Source organism: Arctopsyche grandis, chromosome 7, assembly GCF_051622035.1.
Source record: "Arctopsyche grandis isolate Sample6627 chromosome 7, ASM5162203v2, whole genome shotgun sequence".
NCBI lineage: Eukaryota > Metazoa > Arthropoda > Insecta > Trichoptera > Hydropsychidae > Arctopsyche > Arctopsyche grandis.
Genome location: NC_135361.1, coordinates 30,079,101 through 30,096,820, shown reverse-complemented (window position 1 = coordinate 30,096,820; position 17,720 = coordinate 30,079,101). Strand labels below are relative to the sequence as shown.

At 30.9% G+C, this 17,720-nt stretch overlaps 1 protein-coding gene across 4 annotated transcripts in view; it reads right to left on the bottom strand.

Moving 5' to 3' along the window:
* Nucleotides 1-17,720, bottom strand: part of LOC143914328 (neuropeptide CCHamide-1 receptor-like) — a 53,343-nt gene that overhangs the window by 24,412 nt on the left and 11,211 nt on the right. For 2 of the 4 annotated variants that reach the window (XM_077434513.1, XM_077434512.1), the window contains 2 exons: nucleotides 5,117-5,443; nucleotides 326-567 (listed from right to left, as the gene is read on the bottom strand). In XM_077434513.1, the coding sequence (XP_077290639.1) occupies nucleotides 326-567; nucleotides 5,117-5,397 (523 nt within the window). In that variant the 5' untranslated portion in view covers nucleotides 5,398-5,443. The remainder of the gene's footprint in view (nucleotides 1-325; nucleotides 568-5,116; nucleotides 5,444-17,720) is intronic. The other 2 variants (XM_077434515.1, XM_077434514.1) reach the window with 1 other exon arrangement.

Sequence of the window (17,720 nt, the reverse complement as noted above, 5' to 3'; positions counted from 1 at the left end):
AAAAAATTGACGATATTTAATTTGTTGTAAGCCTGTCATTTTACGAACTTCTTAAAATTGATTCGCAATTTTAAGGACAAGAATTCAAACGAAAAAAAACTCGAGTAGCGTCTCAAGTATTAAGTTTTATCTTACAAGCACATCGTTAAGAATTATTAAATATTCATGTTTATAAAGTTGAACTTTTCATGTATTTTCAATTTGATGTCACAACGCTTGCAAAAGTTATTTTGCGTATAATAATTATATATAAAATGTGGGCACTCGGGAGAAAATAATGTATTGAATGGTGAGCGAAAAGCTCTCAGTTTTAAAAGCAATTAACCAAAATTTCTCGAACCGTTGGCGTGCCATCGTTTCAGCGGATTGACAATGGCGAAAAATCTATCAGCTGAAAGGGCTGTAAGGGTAAATACAGATACCCCAATGGACACGTCCTTTATGGACTCTGAAAGTCTGCAAATAACATCTCCCCATGGCCAAGATTCCACTGTGTAAACGGTCGATGTAAAAGGAAGGCTGGTCGTGATTATCAATAGATCAGCCAATGCAAGTGAGAGGATGTATCTGGAAAATAAAAATAATAAATATATAAAAGTAAAGATCTCAAACAAATATGTAGCTACAACAAACAAATCGCAACGGACGAGTCTTTCGTAGGAAGAGATTTACATAAATGTGTCGGTGAAATACAGCTTTGGGTATTTTTTTCTTGATATGTCTCTTGAGGTCTGTCGAACCAGCTTAAGCTAATAATTAAAAAAATGATCGGGTTTGTCTACCAATATATATATATATATATATATATATATATATATATATATATATATATATATATATATATATATATATATATATATATATATATATATATATATATATATATATATATCATCATCATCATTTACAGCCATTCGCCATCCACTGCTGGATGAAGGCCTCTCCAACACGCTTCCACTCGTCTCTGTTTTGCGCAACACTCATCCATCTCATTCCGCACATTTTCCTAATTTCGTTCACCCATCTTCCTTGCGGTCTTCCTTTTACTCTTTTGCCTTCTCTCGGGTACCATTCAAGCACTTCTTTTGTCCACCTTTCGTCCATCCTCCTAGCTACGTGACCCGCCCATTGCCATTTCAATCTCTTCACTCTATCCACTATGTCCACTACCCTTGTCATATTTCTCACCCACGTGTTCCGCTTCCTGTCTTTCCTCGTTATGCCAAGCATACAGCGTTCCATACTTCTTTGAGTGCATTGGATTTTATTTTGCATCTTGGCGTTCAGTGTCCAAGTTTCACATCCATACGTCATCACTGGCAAAACGCATTGATCAAAGATCCTTTTCTTCAGGCAGAGTGGCATTTTTGATTTAAAAACAGCATTCATCCGTCCAAATGCACTCCACCCCAATTTCATACGTCTCTTTATCTCTTCATTTTTACTACCAGACATGTCAATTATTTGACCTAAATATAAATAATTATTTACTACTTCTACTGGTTTATCATCTAAGGGGATGCTATCAGGCATGCAATAACTATTGAACATTAGTTTAGTCTTATCTACGTTAATTTTTAATCCTACTTTTCTACTTTCCCTGTCCAGCTGTGTTAGTCTGATAAGTAGGTCAGCTGAATCACGAGCTACTAAAACTATATCGTCTGCGAACCGAAGGTGACTCAAAAAGCGACCATTGATGCTTACTCCGGCTGTATCCCAATCCAATTTCCTGAAAACTCCCTCAAGCACCGCGTTGAATAACTTGGGCGAGATTGTATCTCCTTGTCTTACTCCTTTTCCTATGCTAAATCTATCTGTACCTGAAAAAATTTTAACTGAAGCTGTGGCATTCTTATATATTGTAGCTAACAGTCCCACATAGGGTTCCGGCACTCCCTGTGTTTTTAGAGCGTTAAGTACTGCATTATGACTAACTGTATCGAAGGCTTTCTCATAATCGACGAAACCTAGGCACAGTGGCCGTTGATATTCGTTGGCGCGCTCGATTAGTTCGCCAACTACTTGGAGGTGGTCCATTGTGCTGAAATTTGCCCTAAACCCTGCCTGCTCTATAGGTTGGTTCTCGTCGAGGATATTCTTCAGCCTTTCTGTAATAACCTTCGTGAAGAGCTTGTAGACCGCTGAAAGTAGACTAATGGGTCGGTAGTTCTTGATATCGCTTTTGTCGCCTTTTTTGTGTATTAAAATGATAGTTGCGTTATTCCATCCTTCTGGTATAGCTTGGTTCTGGATGCATTTGCTGAAAAGCCTAGCTAAGATATTAATTAGGGGGGGGCCGCCACATTTTAGTAAGTCGATGGGAATATTATCTTCCCCTGGGGTTTTACCATTCTTTGCAGTTTTTAGCGCGGCCTCTACTTCGCTAGGCAATACTGCAGGAACCCTTTGGCCGTGTGTCGATTCCAGAGTGGGGAATTGGCCGTTGTCGTTCTCGTATAGTTTTGCATAGAACGTGTAAACTCTGTCTATGATTTCTTCTCTATTCCTAATTATTACTCCGCTCTCTGATCTGATTGCGATCATTTGGTTTTTGCCTAAGAAAAGATCCTGTTTGCACTTTTTCAGGCTACGGTTATTCTTAATGGTATTTTCTATTAGCTTGCTGTTAAAATCCCTGACATCCCTGACTATTCTCTTCTTAATTTCCTTATTTACTAGATTGTATTCTTGCTTATTATTATCCCTATCTAAATTCCTTTTATGCTTAATTAGGTTTTTTGTTTCCGCTGAAATTTTGCTTAATTTAATCTGTTTCCTGAAACCACCTAATTTCTTACCTGTTGAGGTTAGAACCGAACTAATTACAGTGTTCAATTCCTCGATGTCTGCTTCTGGGTTTAATTTCCCGTATCGATTTCCAAGTTCGAGTTCGAATTCCTTTTTCCTAGACCTTAGTTGAGCGAAATCTGGAGAGTTACTGCATCCTTTTATTAATTTCCTACGTTCGCAATTTATATTAATGGCCATCTTGGCACGGACTAATCTGTGATCGCTGCCTATATCTACTTTACTTAAAACACTAACGTCTTTAACGGAGTGCAGGGCATTTGTTAGGATGAAATCGATCTCGTTTCTGTCTCCTTTAGGACTCTCCCAAGTCCACTTATTGTTGGTGTTTTTCCTGAAAAATGAATTAGTGATGAAGAGCCTGTTGTGTTCTGCGAATTCTATGAGGCGATCGCCTCTGTCGTTTCTTTGGCCGGTACCAAAATTGCCTACTGCTCTTTCTGTGTTTGCCTTTTGTCCTATTTTTGCGTTAAAGTCGCCCATGATTATTTTAAAGTGGTGGCGGCTATTATCGTATGCGCCCTGTAGTTTTTCGTAGAAGTCTTCTATTTCCTCGTCTGGGTGGCTAGATGTGGGGGCGTACACTTGGAAGATTTGACAAGTGTACCTGCTCGAGATTCTTAATACTACATAGCATATACGTTCCGATATGTCGTTTATTTCTATAATATTTCTTTCTATTCTCTTATTGATAAGAAACCCTACTCCTCCTATTCTACCATTTGGTAGCCCTCTCCAGTAGAGACAGTTACCACTTTTTAGGATTATTTGGTTTTCCTGTTTTCGTCTTACTTCGCTAAGTCCTACTAAATCCCATTTGATACTTTCTAGTTCATTCTCTAATGCAAGCACACTTCCTTCACTCGATAACGTTCTTACATTGTACGTGGCTAAATACAGGTTTCTATTAGCTAAGCTATCATCCATCGTCACTCTTACCTTGTTGGAGGTTTGGATATTATTTTTCTCGCATTTATCCAAGATGTGTTGAGAAAAAGGCGGTACTTGAGAGAGATTTCCATTCAAGGAGTGAGTTCTTACCGCCATAAACTCTTCTCTGTGGTCAGCTTTGACATATAGTCATCCTAGGTATCACTTGGATCACTTATGAGTTATTACATGCCATTTAACAGGGTTACTTTGTAAGTGAAAGTAGTTAGTTATGATAATAATAGATTAGCAATTGTTATACTACTTTTTTACAGATCTTTATCGTGAGACGCCTCTTTGGAGACAACGGATTTATATATGTGAGTGCGGTTTGCAATTTAATATTTTAATAATAACTTTAGTAAAGTATATAAAATTACACGAATTACTTTAATATAATTTAAATATGAAAAAGAACTGATAGACAGTTGGGAAACACCGTTTCTGTTTGCTATTATTCTATTAAGTAAAGTTCGTTAAAGATTTTTGGCTGGAAGCAATTATGTGGAAGATTTATTGCTTCTGTGGGACCGACTTGGCTGGCGAAGGACCCTTTTTTTGTATTCAGGTAGGGAGATGTATCTCGTTTGACACCGATTTGACACAAAAATTAGCACAAAATTTTTCGAAATAACTGATATAAAACCGCTTTTTACGACCGATTTGCTGTTTATTTTTACACATAAATTATACTAGGATGCAATTAGTAAAATAAGTGATTAGATGGTTAAGTTAAATTTCGTGCAATAGCCGGGTTTAAGCGAGTAATAGCGGGAGGAACGCAGAAGCACGTCCTCCTCACATGACACGAAAGACCGAACTCTATATATATATATATATATATATATATGTATATATCTCCGTGAATGTATTCTTTAAGATTTCAAGGTCCAAAATTAATATTTGAGAAATGGAATCATAGTTTTGAATTATTTGCGCCATTGTTTGGGTAGATTTTGGGTTAAAGTGAACTTGAAGTTTTCTTGAAGAGGGTGAGATTAATGTCAAATTTGACAACTCACTTCACAAACAAATCGAACATTAATATTTTATCGAATATTTAAATAAACACATAATAATATATAAAGCACAGCAGTATTTATCGGCTACTCACTACATAAACAACTTAGAAATAGCTGTGTAAGTTTTTGTTTCAACGTGGAATTAATTTACTTTACAATGAACGCTGACAAAGAAGATTTACATAGTTTGTTTAAGTAATAAAGGGTTTCACTCTCTTCCTTGTACACTTTCAATAGGATTTCGCGGTTCCATTATACATCTTCTCTGTGTTTCAAACATTTGTATTGGATTGAATTATAAATATGTTGTATAATTTATTTTAAATAAATTGAATGTTAAAAAGTTGACTTACATATTGGGTATGTTCCTCATTGCTCTGTGCCTTATGAATACGATGACCAGCGTTCCATTTCCGAGTACGCCAATAACGAATATTATCGCAAATATGACCGGAACTATGTAAGTTTCAGGTCTCTGAGAATATGGAGTGTATGGCAAGTGAACTGTGGAATTGACTTCTGACAAGTTCTGAAGAAAATCTGAAGAAGTTGAAGAACGCAGAGACGACAAGTTCGAGTCAACGTATCGATTTTCGGTCATGTTGTGCGTTATCTCTTCAAATACCATTTTCATTTTGTTGTTGTCTTTTGCAAGATCAATCGCTGGATATCGTATACATCTGAAATAAATGTATTATTTGTGAGTAAACATTTCAACGTTTTAAGTGAATACCCAATAGTTTTGTGAAGTCTAGACGAGCCTAGTGCATACATAAAAGTCATCGACTATTCTCAATCAACACTAAGGACAATGGATCTATTTTAAGAAGTCTCTTCTATGTATATTTTACTTCGCTCATTGATCTGACAACATATTATATTATATCCTACATTATTTCGATCGTTTTGAAACTTTGCAATTTTTAAAAATTATATAATGTGTATAAAACATACAAAAAGCATTTGCTAATTTGAAAGCCTCAATTAATTAATTTAACATTTGTTATGACGGAGGATTGTTGTTTGTTTCTGAAAATTAATACATGATATTTGTCGACAACTTTATAATTAGCAAATATATAAACCAGCGGCGTGGTTAGTGTCTTATGCTTTCTAGCAGAGTAGTCACGGGTTTGAGTCCCGCTGCTGGCCAGATCTTGTTTTGTGGTCCAGGTCGATCGTTTCTTTTCAGATTTTGCCAATTTTTCTGATTTTCATTGAAACGGTTCCTGTAAAATTAGAATCTACTTTCCTATCTCTCTTGCTAACCTCAAGTTATATGTACAATAAATGAAAATTAAAAAAAATATTTGAAGTTTCTCGATTTGGTACTACTTTTAAAAATATTTTTGGTTAAATGCATGCATTAGCTCATTATCGAGTAATGAGGTTCTTATTTAGGTATTATTTATTATTTATAAAATTTCAATATCTCTTAAATTGAAAACTGTTTAAACTTACAAAGAGACTTGTACCCCTTCAATAACTACTGTCTTAATAACCGGTTGTTTCTCAATGTTCCCCTATATTGTTTAATTTTTAATATTAATCAATTACTTAGGGTTCATAGAGTTTAACTTGATAAATTAATTTCTATCCGTATTCATATTGATATTAAATAAGGCGTATAAGAATTTGGATTATATTTTTAGACAATCCAAGCTTCTTAAATTCCACTGTACTATTGCCTTGATTTTCAATTCATTTGTAAAAAGTCATATGGAATTTGCTAGTACTGTTTGGAATCCTTTCTATCAAGTGTATATTAACAATTGCCATACTATGCTAAAAAAATCACTAGCCACTGTGCTGGACTCCAAGCGTCCAGTTAAAAATGTGTGTTTAAGTTGAAATAATGCAAAATCTGGGTGGGTATTTATCGTAATTAGCTATAAAATCATTTTATCATATATTAAACGTCGAATATTATAAAATAAGTGCAAGAAATGAAAAATATAACGGCTGAAGAAGAGGCGTCATTTCAAGGCGGATATCATTCTAACAATGACCGTTGAGCGCGGTGCTTACTGAATTCCCCTATCTCTCGCATTTGTGAGGCACGTGTATAGGGGGCTTCCCACGGAAATAATTATTTCTGTTGATATTGATCAATGTTTTAATTTAGAATTGGCATAATTAGAATCATAGGGCTTTGATATGGAATAAAATATAAAATATGAAGGACCTGCATTTGGTATATTTGAAGAAATAAAATAAAATAAAAATCCTGGTCACTTGCTGTCCATCACAGTGCGACAAGTTTTAATAAACTGGAACGAAACGAAAAAAATCCATTCTTACTGCAATTCCAGATATTTTCACAATGATTATTTTATTTCCTTACATTCTAGGTGGAAAATTTATGATTTATATTTTTTGTTTAAGCTTTCCAATGTCTAATTCCAAAGTACATTGAGATCTCTCCGTAATCCTTCGTTATTTCACATTCATACCTGTTCATGTAATTGCTTTTTATATAGATATTGCTCTTATTTTAAAAATATTCCTCATATCGATACTGTTTGTTGTACTTTTTCTAGCTTTAAATTTTTTTTTGTTTTTTTTATTTTAATTTTATTTCATTGTTGTAATTTATTTTTAGAAACATTTCTGGTATCAATATTATTTTATGTACCATGTAATTCTATTTGTTTAATAAATAATAATTTGTATACATACATAAAATGTGTAAATACATAATGTACAACATGAAAAAACAATTTCTATCTAATATTCAGATACATTTTCAATTATGTATAATATTTGTATACCAATTCATGAATTTGCTTCTATCATGAAATTTTCAAATAAATGCTTCGACATTGCTTTGTTCATACAAATTGGTAATTGGTCAAAAAAGTTGGTAATCTTATGGAAAAAACATCAAAAGACTTATTTCTATTTTTACATACAAATATAGAATAACAATAGAGAGTAATAAACTTGTAGCTTTATCCTAAGTGGGCGCAATTTATTTTTTTCTTCGAAAGCATTCTAATATATATACATAATAATAAAAATATCTATTAGTTTCACCTTGAAGTACGCGTTTATTTGATATACAATAAAAGGGAAATTGAAGGTGTCCGTTTACGTTTTACATAGATTATTTTCTCTTTATAATGAAACGAAAGCGATTTCTTTGTAGTCATTGAATGTCGTATCATCAATTTGTACAAAGGAAAAATCACAGCTCAGCATATGTCACCAGCTCGTTAAGTTGGAAAATATTTTCGATGACATGGGAAAACATTTTAGTACAATACAACAAAATAATCTTTGAAGATACTTTCAATAAAAAATAGCTGTATATTTGTATATGTGCGTATGTACATATGTATGATAAAAGCTGTCTGAAGTCGCATTAAGTGCCTTTTATTTGGATTGTAAGCAATAATCAAAGTTACTAGCGATAAGTTGTTATTGTATCGACATTATAAAATATGAAATAGTAGCTAGAATTAAAAAAATCCTTTCATAAACATTCCATAGATTGTATTTCTAGTTTACGTAATGTGAAAATTGCTGAAAGATTTTAAATGTATTTGAAAATTGCTGAAAAGTTTTAACTGTATGTGAAAATTGCTTTTCATTAAAGCATTTCTAATCAAAGTATTAATTAAAAGAGCGAGACATACTAGTTTTATTTAATGTTTGATGGAATTATTTAATAATAATTATTCGAGTTGATCTTTAATTTGTTTGATTATTGATCTGAAAGATTTTTAGGAACCGATACTATACATTTTAATTAAAATTTTGAACTACGTATTTTGTAAATTACTGAGAATTACTTGATATGTTCAGAGCTTCATGAAAAAATATGAGAGATTTTCCTTTGATCGAACTGTCATTATATTCAGTCACAAGGAATATTTTCCCAATTGCTTTTACATACTACATATGTAGAAGATAGCTTCGCGGTATATAAATAAAATGTAGTTGAAGAACATTCAAAATGACAAAGAGATTGGAAATTTATTACGACTTGTCACATTATATTATTTGATGAATTTCAGACCAACAGTACACGATAAGCTTTTTCTCAGTTTTTATTGATTTATGTGCCGTAAAAATTTACACAGCGAACCGGAAATTGAATCAAAACGACGGAAAATCCACAGGGAAAGTGGACTTAGTGGGGTGGGAATTATATTTTAAAGTGTAAATCATCGTAAAAAGGTGGAATAAATCGACTTTCTTTGTGAATGATGCATTTTGGAATATTGATAAAGTTTTGATATATTTCATTTCCGCACGGTGAAAGTAATATTTTTGGCTAAATTTAATTAGAAATTGGTCAATCTTAAATTACGTTTTAACTATGTATCATTAAGATATGTATATGAACGAGTATTTTTATTATTTATTTAATATTTAGATATATGAATATTTTTGTATAGTATCTTGCAAAATTTTATTGCTATTTACATATATTGTGAAATTTAGGGAAAACGCCTTGCTTTTTATTATGACATTTACTTTTTATGTCAACATTATTATTTTGACTTCATTATGTCAACCCGAGGAAGATGCGTCAAGTGTGTTTGCTCACACTCAAATTTCAAGGAGCTTGTTCAAACAATATTCGATTAGATTCGTATTGAATGGGTCAGATTGAATTCTATCAAAATAATTAGAAATTGAGTAAATACATTCGAACAAACACGTAATGCGCGCTGTAGAGGAGAGTGCCTTTGATAATTGAATAGCATTCAGGTATAATATTCAGTGGCTTGAAAGGTCGGTGTCCAAAATTTGTGGTTATATTTGTAATATGATACTCGTTGGTCACGGTATTTCACAACAATGAGTCAATATTGTAATATATGTAGGTATTGATTTCAAAAGCTTGAATCATTTAAAAAAAATAGGTCAGAGATATTGGAATAGAAAATTCCTCTCATTATGTATTTATAAAAGATATAATATTGTTATAAATGCAAATTGGTAAGTCTTTTATGATGTAAATAAATTATTTAACTGTTAACTGACCGAAAAAATATAAAATTGTGTAAATTTTTTGTATACATACGAATTTCCCGAAATCATTTTCAACGTTTGACAATCTAATATATTTTGAGGTAATGAATTTCTTCCCATCGAAAACATTTTCCGAGCACAAACAGCTTAATTTTAAATTACATACATATATGTATGTTCATATAAATTTAAATTTTGAATCAAAATTACTTTGTTTTAGGTTTATTTAACATGACATGTATTAATTGGCCGGAAACGTTAATCGTATTTGTTCAATTATTATAATAAATGGGAGATTTTTATATGTGTATGTACATACATACATATGAACATTAAACCGGAGCGAAAACCTGTTTTGACGTAAACTTGAATTTTTGCGTCAAAACATTCATTCATTTTGGCCTCCTTATATTTTATAAAGTTCATATTTTTGGATTTTAATTGAAGGAAAGGAACCCAAAAAAACTCCCAATTAGTTTTTCTTTCAAAATAATCACGGAAACATGAAAAACTGATGATTTTCTGAAAATAACGCTTCACCATACAAACATTTATTCCGAGCACAATGGATGTTTGTATCCATAAAACGGTGACTTTGAATTCTCATTGATCAGTCAAAACTTATCGTAAACAAATCGATTAAACTGGAATACGTAAATATTAAGCTTTTATTTTTTTATATAATATGATGAAAAAGATATATGTGAAAAAAACCTATTTTTTCAATGTTTTTATCGAGATAAATCGAATATTTGGAGACACAGGACATTTAAAATGAACGAATTTTTTTATTCAACGTTCCCTTGATACGACAAAAGTTTTCCACTAGGTCCATTATAGATTGATTGTTCAGAATTTTGTTTTGAAACAAATTGATAAATCAACTGACCAAATACGTATATTGTACTGAGCATTTGATTTAAAATTTAATATAATTCATAACTACGTAAATTTGGTTCGTATAATCTAACAACAAACCTGTTTAATTAATTTTGTTTATTTGAATCCTTTTTCTTATAGTATTACGCAAAATAACTATGTATGTATCAACATACTTACTTTCAAAGAATATTTTGTAAATTAATTCAAAAACATTAATAAAATGAAATTTTCAATAATTAATCAAAGTGACTATCATTTTTAGATGATATACTATTCACATACAAAGTATATCTCATTTGACATTTCATATTTAATATGGGCTTTCAGAAGCGATGTCTCATTTTAATTACTGCATCGTATAATTTTAATAAATATAGTCAAGTTTTAAATTATCTTTGAAGGGTTTAAGTTGTTCACTTTTACTTTGAAGTCGATTCAAATCATAAATTTATCAGAAAAATGGCATAAATTTCACTTCAAAAAACAAAACGTTATTCAGAAAGCGCGACAATTCTATTTGAGCATCTTCGTCTTTTGCGACGATTTTCTACAGTTGTCGCATCAAAGCTCACAAACAATTATTGAGACTTATAAGACCGTTTCTGAAATTATATCTCTATTATAAGTAAGTACATATACGTAGCGTATCTGTAAATTTAACAAATATTTATTGTCGATAGAAAATATGTGAACAAACGAACATATTCGATTTCAAACAATGACTCAACGCTTTCATTGATTTTTTCCTGGAAAGTGTTTAAATTGGTCAAATAACGATTTTTTTCTATTAAAGAGAAAGCTTTGTTTGTGCTTTGAGCTTTTAATTAACTCATGCTAAAAAATATATCGGAAAATACGGTTGTTTATTTATGTCGAAGAAGAGATTCATAAAACTTTATTATTATTTCATTTTTTCCGTTTAAATGGTTCATAAAATAGTATTTTTATCGAATGACTTCTTAAAAAAAAATTCTCCTGTCTCATATGTATATTGAAAGAAGCCATGAATATGGTCACACGGAGATTGAACTTTCCCCTCTGCATTCACTCGGATTGAAATGATAAACTAGAATTTTATTCAAAGAATTCTAAAGAAACATTTCTCATATATGGTTTTATACGATGAAACGTCATGATATATTATATTTTACTTCCATATAAACTCGCTATGCTTCACATTCAATTAAGTTTACTGGCATACATTAAATATTTATTCAATATCTAATTTCTTTAAAAGAAACTAAAACGTATAAGATACTTCCATATACTTATGTAAAATATTCAACAATGACAAAGTTCCATTTTTTACCAATCGATTTTGCACATGAAAAATGATCGCACTGTGTCGGTAAAATACGTCGTTAATAATTCGAATTTTTTTTCATCCATACAAATAACTAACACACACAGCTATCGTTTCATTATTTCGAACTGTAAATAGTTTTGTTCCAAATTAAACATTCTGAATCGAGCTTTGAACATCTCGGCACGTTTTTATGTGTAAAATTTATCATCACATCGGCATGGCGGATTTAATTCCATTTTTTTAATAACCCGGAGATGAAATATTAGCGAGATGATGCCGAGCATACGCTGATAATTAATTCGGAAAATTTGCATCTTATCTACAAAACCGAAATTAGGCAAGACTTTGTTAAAGAGACTTTCGGTGTGCCAAATTCTGGGGTCGTTTTATACACTCTCACAATAATTACGCTCGAGTTGAGTCAACAGAGTGTCGTAAAATCACTATAATAAAGTACATAATGAAGAATATATTCGAGATAGTCAAGACTATGGCTAGCATACAAGGCGTAGCAGTAAAAGTAAACGTATCAAATAAAGCAGTCGAGACTTACGAGAAGTTAATATGTGTACTTAAAACATATTCATAATATACTTGTATTCGATTCCATTATTTGAATTTAAGGTACGATACTGAGATTTTTCGCTTCATTGCGAAATTCGAATGGATGGAAAATGTATCGAGTGTCAAAGTATGTACATGTCTTATTGTAATACTACATAAAAGCTTTAAGCTCCTAAAACATGGATTATTAATCTTTTTGTTCTGTAGACTTCTTTGAAAGTTATGTAATCTTTCTCAGAATAAAGTTATATAGATATATGAATGTATGTATGTATGTATGAAATTTCATTAAAATTAATCACTTGGATTGATATGAAATTATCAAAATTAATAAATATAATATATATATATATATATATATATATATATATATATATATATATATAATATATATATATATATATATATATATATATATATATATATATATATATATATATATATATATATATATATATATATATATAATATATATAATATAAGGTATTGGTCCCAATCTTCGTTAGGCTAGAACGAATTTCACCGGACAATATAAACTTTTCTTAATTCGGAAAAGTTTCTAGCAATCTGTCGGTGAAAACACGTGCAGTAAATGTCTGATCATCATATTATGTAATTTATTCGTTTGTAACTTTTAGATTGGAGTCATTTGTGTGATTGTTGCAAAATACTGATCTGAAATCTGGACCATTTCGACTACTATCAACTAATTTTTGCAATATATGTATGTAGTCAGTTTAGAAAATAGCTTTATTATTTGAAAGATATTTAAATAAAAACTGACAAATAATATTGATTTTAATTTGAAAGGAAATGGTTTCTGACGGAAATGGTTGCTGATTTTTTTTTTTTTTAAACTCAATATACCGGTTACACTCCCAGAAATCTTTAAATGGACCCATAAGGGGTTGGTTTTCCACTAGCTAAGAATCTCTGTTTAAAGGTACACCTCTATCACAAATAATATCTATACGTATGAATATTGTTGTAGTTGTATATGTTTATTTTAAATGTAATTGAAGATCATTGCTGAAACATTAAGTGAATAATATATGTATGGACAATTAAAAAAATATATATTATTTGTGTGTCAAAAAAGCAGCTTCGACTGCGATCATTTCTGAAGGATAAAATTTAAATATATCATTCGAAAAACGTTTGCAAAATTATCGACGACCACGTGGAAAATAAAATTGTAATATAAAAGTTTCCCTCATTCGAGGTAAACGTTTATATTAATTTCCCTCATTCGTTTTCTTGAAATTCGAAGTATGTGCACGAGGAATAATTCATGCAAAGAATTTGAATGTTCTTATTTATAATGTCGGCTATATAATATTTAAGTGCGCATATATTTACATTATATTGCATTTTTATTTGAACCTGGAATAACTTCGAAACAATTTGTATAAAATTAATTTAGCCAAATTAATTAAACCAAAACATATATAAGTACCAGTGAATCACTTTTCAGCCAAAGACTCAAACTTATAGAACGGATGTAAATGTCGTAATATCAAACTGATTGTGTTATCAAAACAAAAAAAAATTACCAGAGCGGAGACTAACCAATCTTTACTAAGTTCGCCCCACTGAATTCGAATATGATAATGATTTTTTTTGTTTGGGTCTCCTTTACGAGATATGAGGGTTTAAAAAAATGCGCAATTTTTACAGTTTTTTGGCTTTTGCGGTCTTTAATTCAAAATCTACTATTGCTGTGCTTAAAGTGAGTATTGGAATCAATAATCAGATGTTTTTTCTATTGATTGTGATTTTTTATTGTTTTAAAATACGACAAGCGAGAGTTCGCCACTACGCGCGTAAGTGGCGGACTTGCCATCTCGCTTGCCCCACCGCTTCTAGTTTACGCTCCCGGAAACTGAACGAAAGTCTTTCTTATTGAGGATGACACGAAATTGGCTTAAAAAATACTGTGAATTTTTCGCCGGGTCTATACTACAACCATCGCACGATATATTTAATTATAATTTATTGCTTCTTCATTTAAATAAAAAAGTGTTCGCGTATTTGGCAATCCTAACAGGTTGTTAACCCGTGATTTAAATTATTAAAATTACATATTTTTCTATGAGTATGTATGTTTGTATAAATACATATATGTATTGTGTCATTTTATATCTTTAAATTTCAGAATTTATAAAATTCAATAAGGTTTTGAAAAAAAAAAATTAAAGAGAGGCATAATCATTAACCAATAATATACATATATGTATGTAAGTTTCAGTTTAGTCAAAATCTCGAAGACCCAACTTCTCACTCAATACAATGCTTCATTTACTGATACTTTGTATGTATGATATGATAATGAGTGGTGCTACCCGGCTTCGCTCCGTAAATGGAAATGCAGTCTTGTAGTGAAAATACCGTCGAACCATGAAAAAAATCTTTATTTGTTTTTTTTTTTATTAAATTTGAATCGAAAAAAATAATATTATTTAACGACCGAACAACCACAATCGGCTTTGATCAATCCAGCCAATCCGAAATGACAATCAGAAATGACGGCAGCCAATCAGACGCGACTTTGACGTAAGCCAATCAGAAGTGACTTTGACGATAGCCAATCAGAAATGAATTACAGACGCCGTTATTCATCTTACTAGACAATTAATTACAAACATTGCAGCAGAGAGGCTGAAGAACACGAAATTATCAATTAATTAATTAATTAATTAATCAATCCATAGAGACATTTATAGATTTAGAATTGGACATAAATTTTTACATATTGTACATAAATCAAATCCAGATATTTGTGACAGCCATTAGGATGTTTTTTGCGAATTTTATGGATGAACCGTATCAAAAATGAAATCAGATAAGAAACGATCGATTTGGAGTCATAAATATTCAAGTCTGACCAGCAGTATTAAAGATTAGCACGAGATCGAACCCGGTAACCTCTCGGTACTAAACATAAACTCAACCACCGAGCCATACTGCTACATAAGATAGTAAGGATATATTATTGAATTTAGCCATCCCACAGAAAATTGGTGATACAATAATACAAACATTCTTTGTGTGGCAGAAAATTGGTTTTCAGTGTGGAAAATTTTTGATCTTCGTTCTTATGTCGTTTTATATTTTCTGAATATTCTCGAGAACTGTATAAAGACACTGGGAAAGGCGACGAATAGCGTAAAATTTTCATAAATGTATATACTCGTGGTAGCATATGTCACTTTCAAGATGAAAGCAATTTCCAACGGTAGACATCTCGCGAAAACACATTCCGAGAAAGTTTTATTTTCCAACATTGAAATGTTTATTCGGGTTTCCTCCCTCTTTCTTTATGCGTCCTAGATGCGAATTAATTTCAATTTAAATGAAGCCAATTCACATGTGCTATGCTACTTTATTTTCGGGTAACTTTTAGGCTTGTGCACAATCGTAGGTCTGCGATTCGTAGGTATGTGTGCGATTTCAAGTTTCCGAAAAAAAAAAGTATTACCGACCAACAAATAAACACGTTCAAGAGTAATGATTCGCGTGGCGCTTTGTTTGAGAATATAAATATTTATGGTTATAAAAAAACCCTCACATTTCGGCAACCGGAAAGCCCTTTTTAAAACGACATGAAAGGGATGCGTAATGTGAGGGCAATACAAAAATATGAAGTCCATTGAAAATCCAATATCGCAGTTTATTTGTATTCTGAACCGGATTCGAACCCTTTTTGCCGATTGTATTTAATACATGGGATAGGTATGTATATCGAGACTATTTTCAATATTACTAAGCGATGATACAAATTTCGCTTGAACGCTATTGATTAAAATATATCGGATTTATATATACTGGAAAAGCGTGTCTCTGTAAAACCTCGAAAAAATGGCAAATCCTAGCATTTACTTTAGTGGAAAATGCTTGAAAAGCTTCGTTTTCGGACTTTCAATGACTCTGTAAATATGTATGTTGTGAACACTAGATAAGGACTGTAAATAAGTTTTTGAACAAAAGTACTTACATATGTACTTGCTGGTATGCCTTTAATATTAAAAGTAAAATGAGAAAACACTATCTGAAAATATTAATAAGAAATAAATGGTCATAAAACTAGTAACTATTTAGCTAGATAAAAGGCGAATTTTCATTGTGAAAAAACGCAATTAAAAATAATAATATCAAAATTAATAAGATACTAAGTAACACCCAACCCTACTGATTAATAAAAGATTTTGTCGAGTCTTGGTCTAAATAAAATAAAACTTTTTCACGAAAAAGTCTAATATCTTTTTGCACGTGATTTATTACTTCAATTTCCAAAGTTATAATAATATTTTATTATATTTCATATTTATGTGTGTATATTATGAGTATGTTTGTACATATGAAGATATAAAAATATAATATTTTAATGTTTATAATGTTAATTTTTATAAATAAATGTTTGGAGCTGTATAAGGATGATCATATTTTCAATTTGTCGATTTTCAACAGACGTAAAACCCGAGGCTTAGTAAAAAAACGTCGTTGAACAGTTAAGACACACAAAAAAAGTATATTAAACTTGGAAAGGTCGCAATATTAAACGTACTGTGGAAAATTTGCGTGGCTTTTACACAAATAGAACGAGCTTCAATCAAATTTTACCTACATTTTTTCTTTGAATGAAATTTTGTACGACTAATTTCAAGCTTCAAGTCTTTGAAAGAAAAGGTATTTTGAAGATTATTATAACGATTCATCTTCCAAAGAATGGATTCACTAATTTAAGAAAGTCTATAAAAAATACGTATAAATATAATGCGTAATTTAAGATCATTAAAATATGATAGCATATTATTCATATCTTCTGAATAATTACTCCTTAATTTTTCCTTTTTGAAATGCTTGAGTGTTAAGGAGAACTTACTACGTGTTTTTAGATCTTATTATTAACTCATTAAGTATTTCAATTTGAAAATAATAATATGAAAAGGGTTTTTATATTTTTTCTTTTCATTTTCTTGTTCAAAAGTGAACTGTTAATTATGTATTTAAAATAGCCTCGACTTTTCAATGAGAAGTTTTCATCGAATTTTTATTTTTAACAAAGCTATTATTAGAAATAATAAACAGCTTTAAAAATAAATATAATTTCCATTGTACGTATATTCTTATATAATGTATTATTCCGTAGAAATATTTTTTATTGGAAAGCAACGTATTTGAAATATGTTTCAATACAAAAATTAACTGAATATTGAAATATT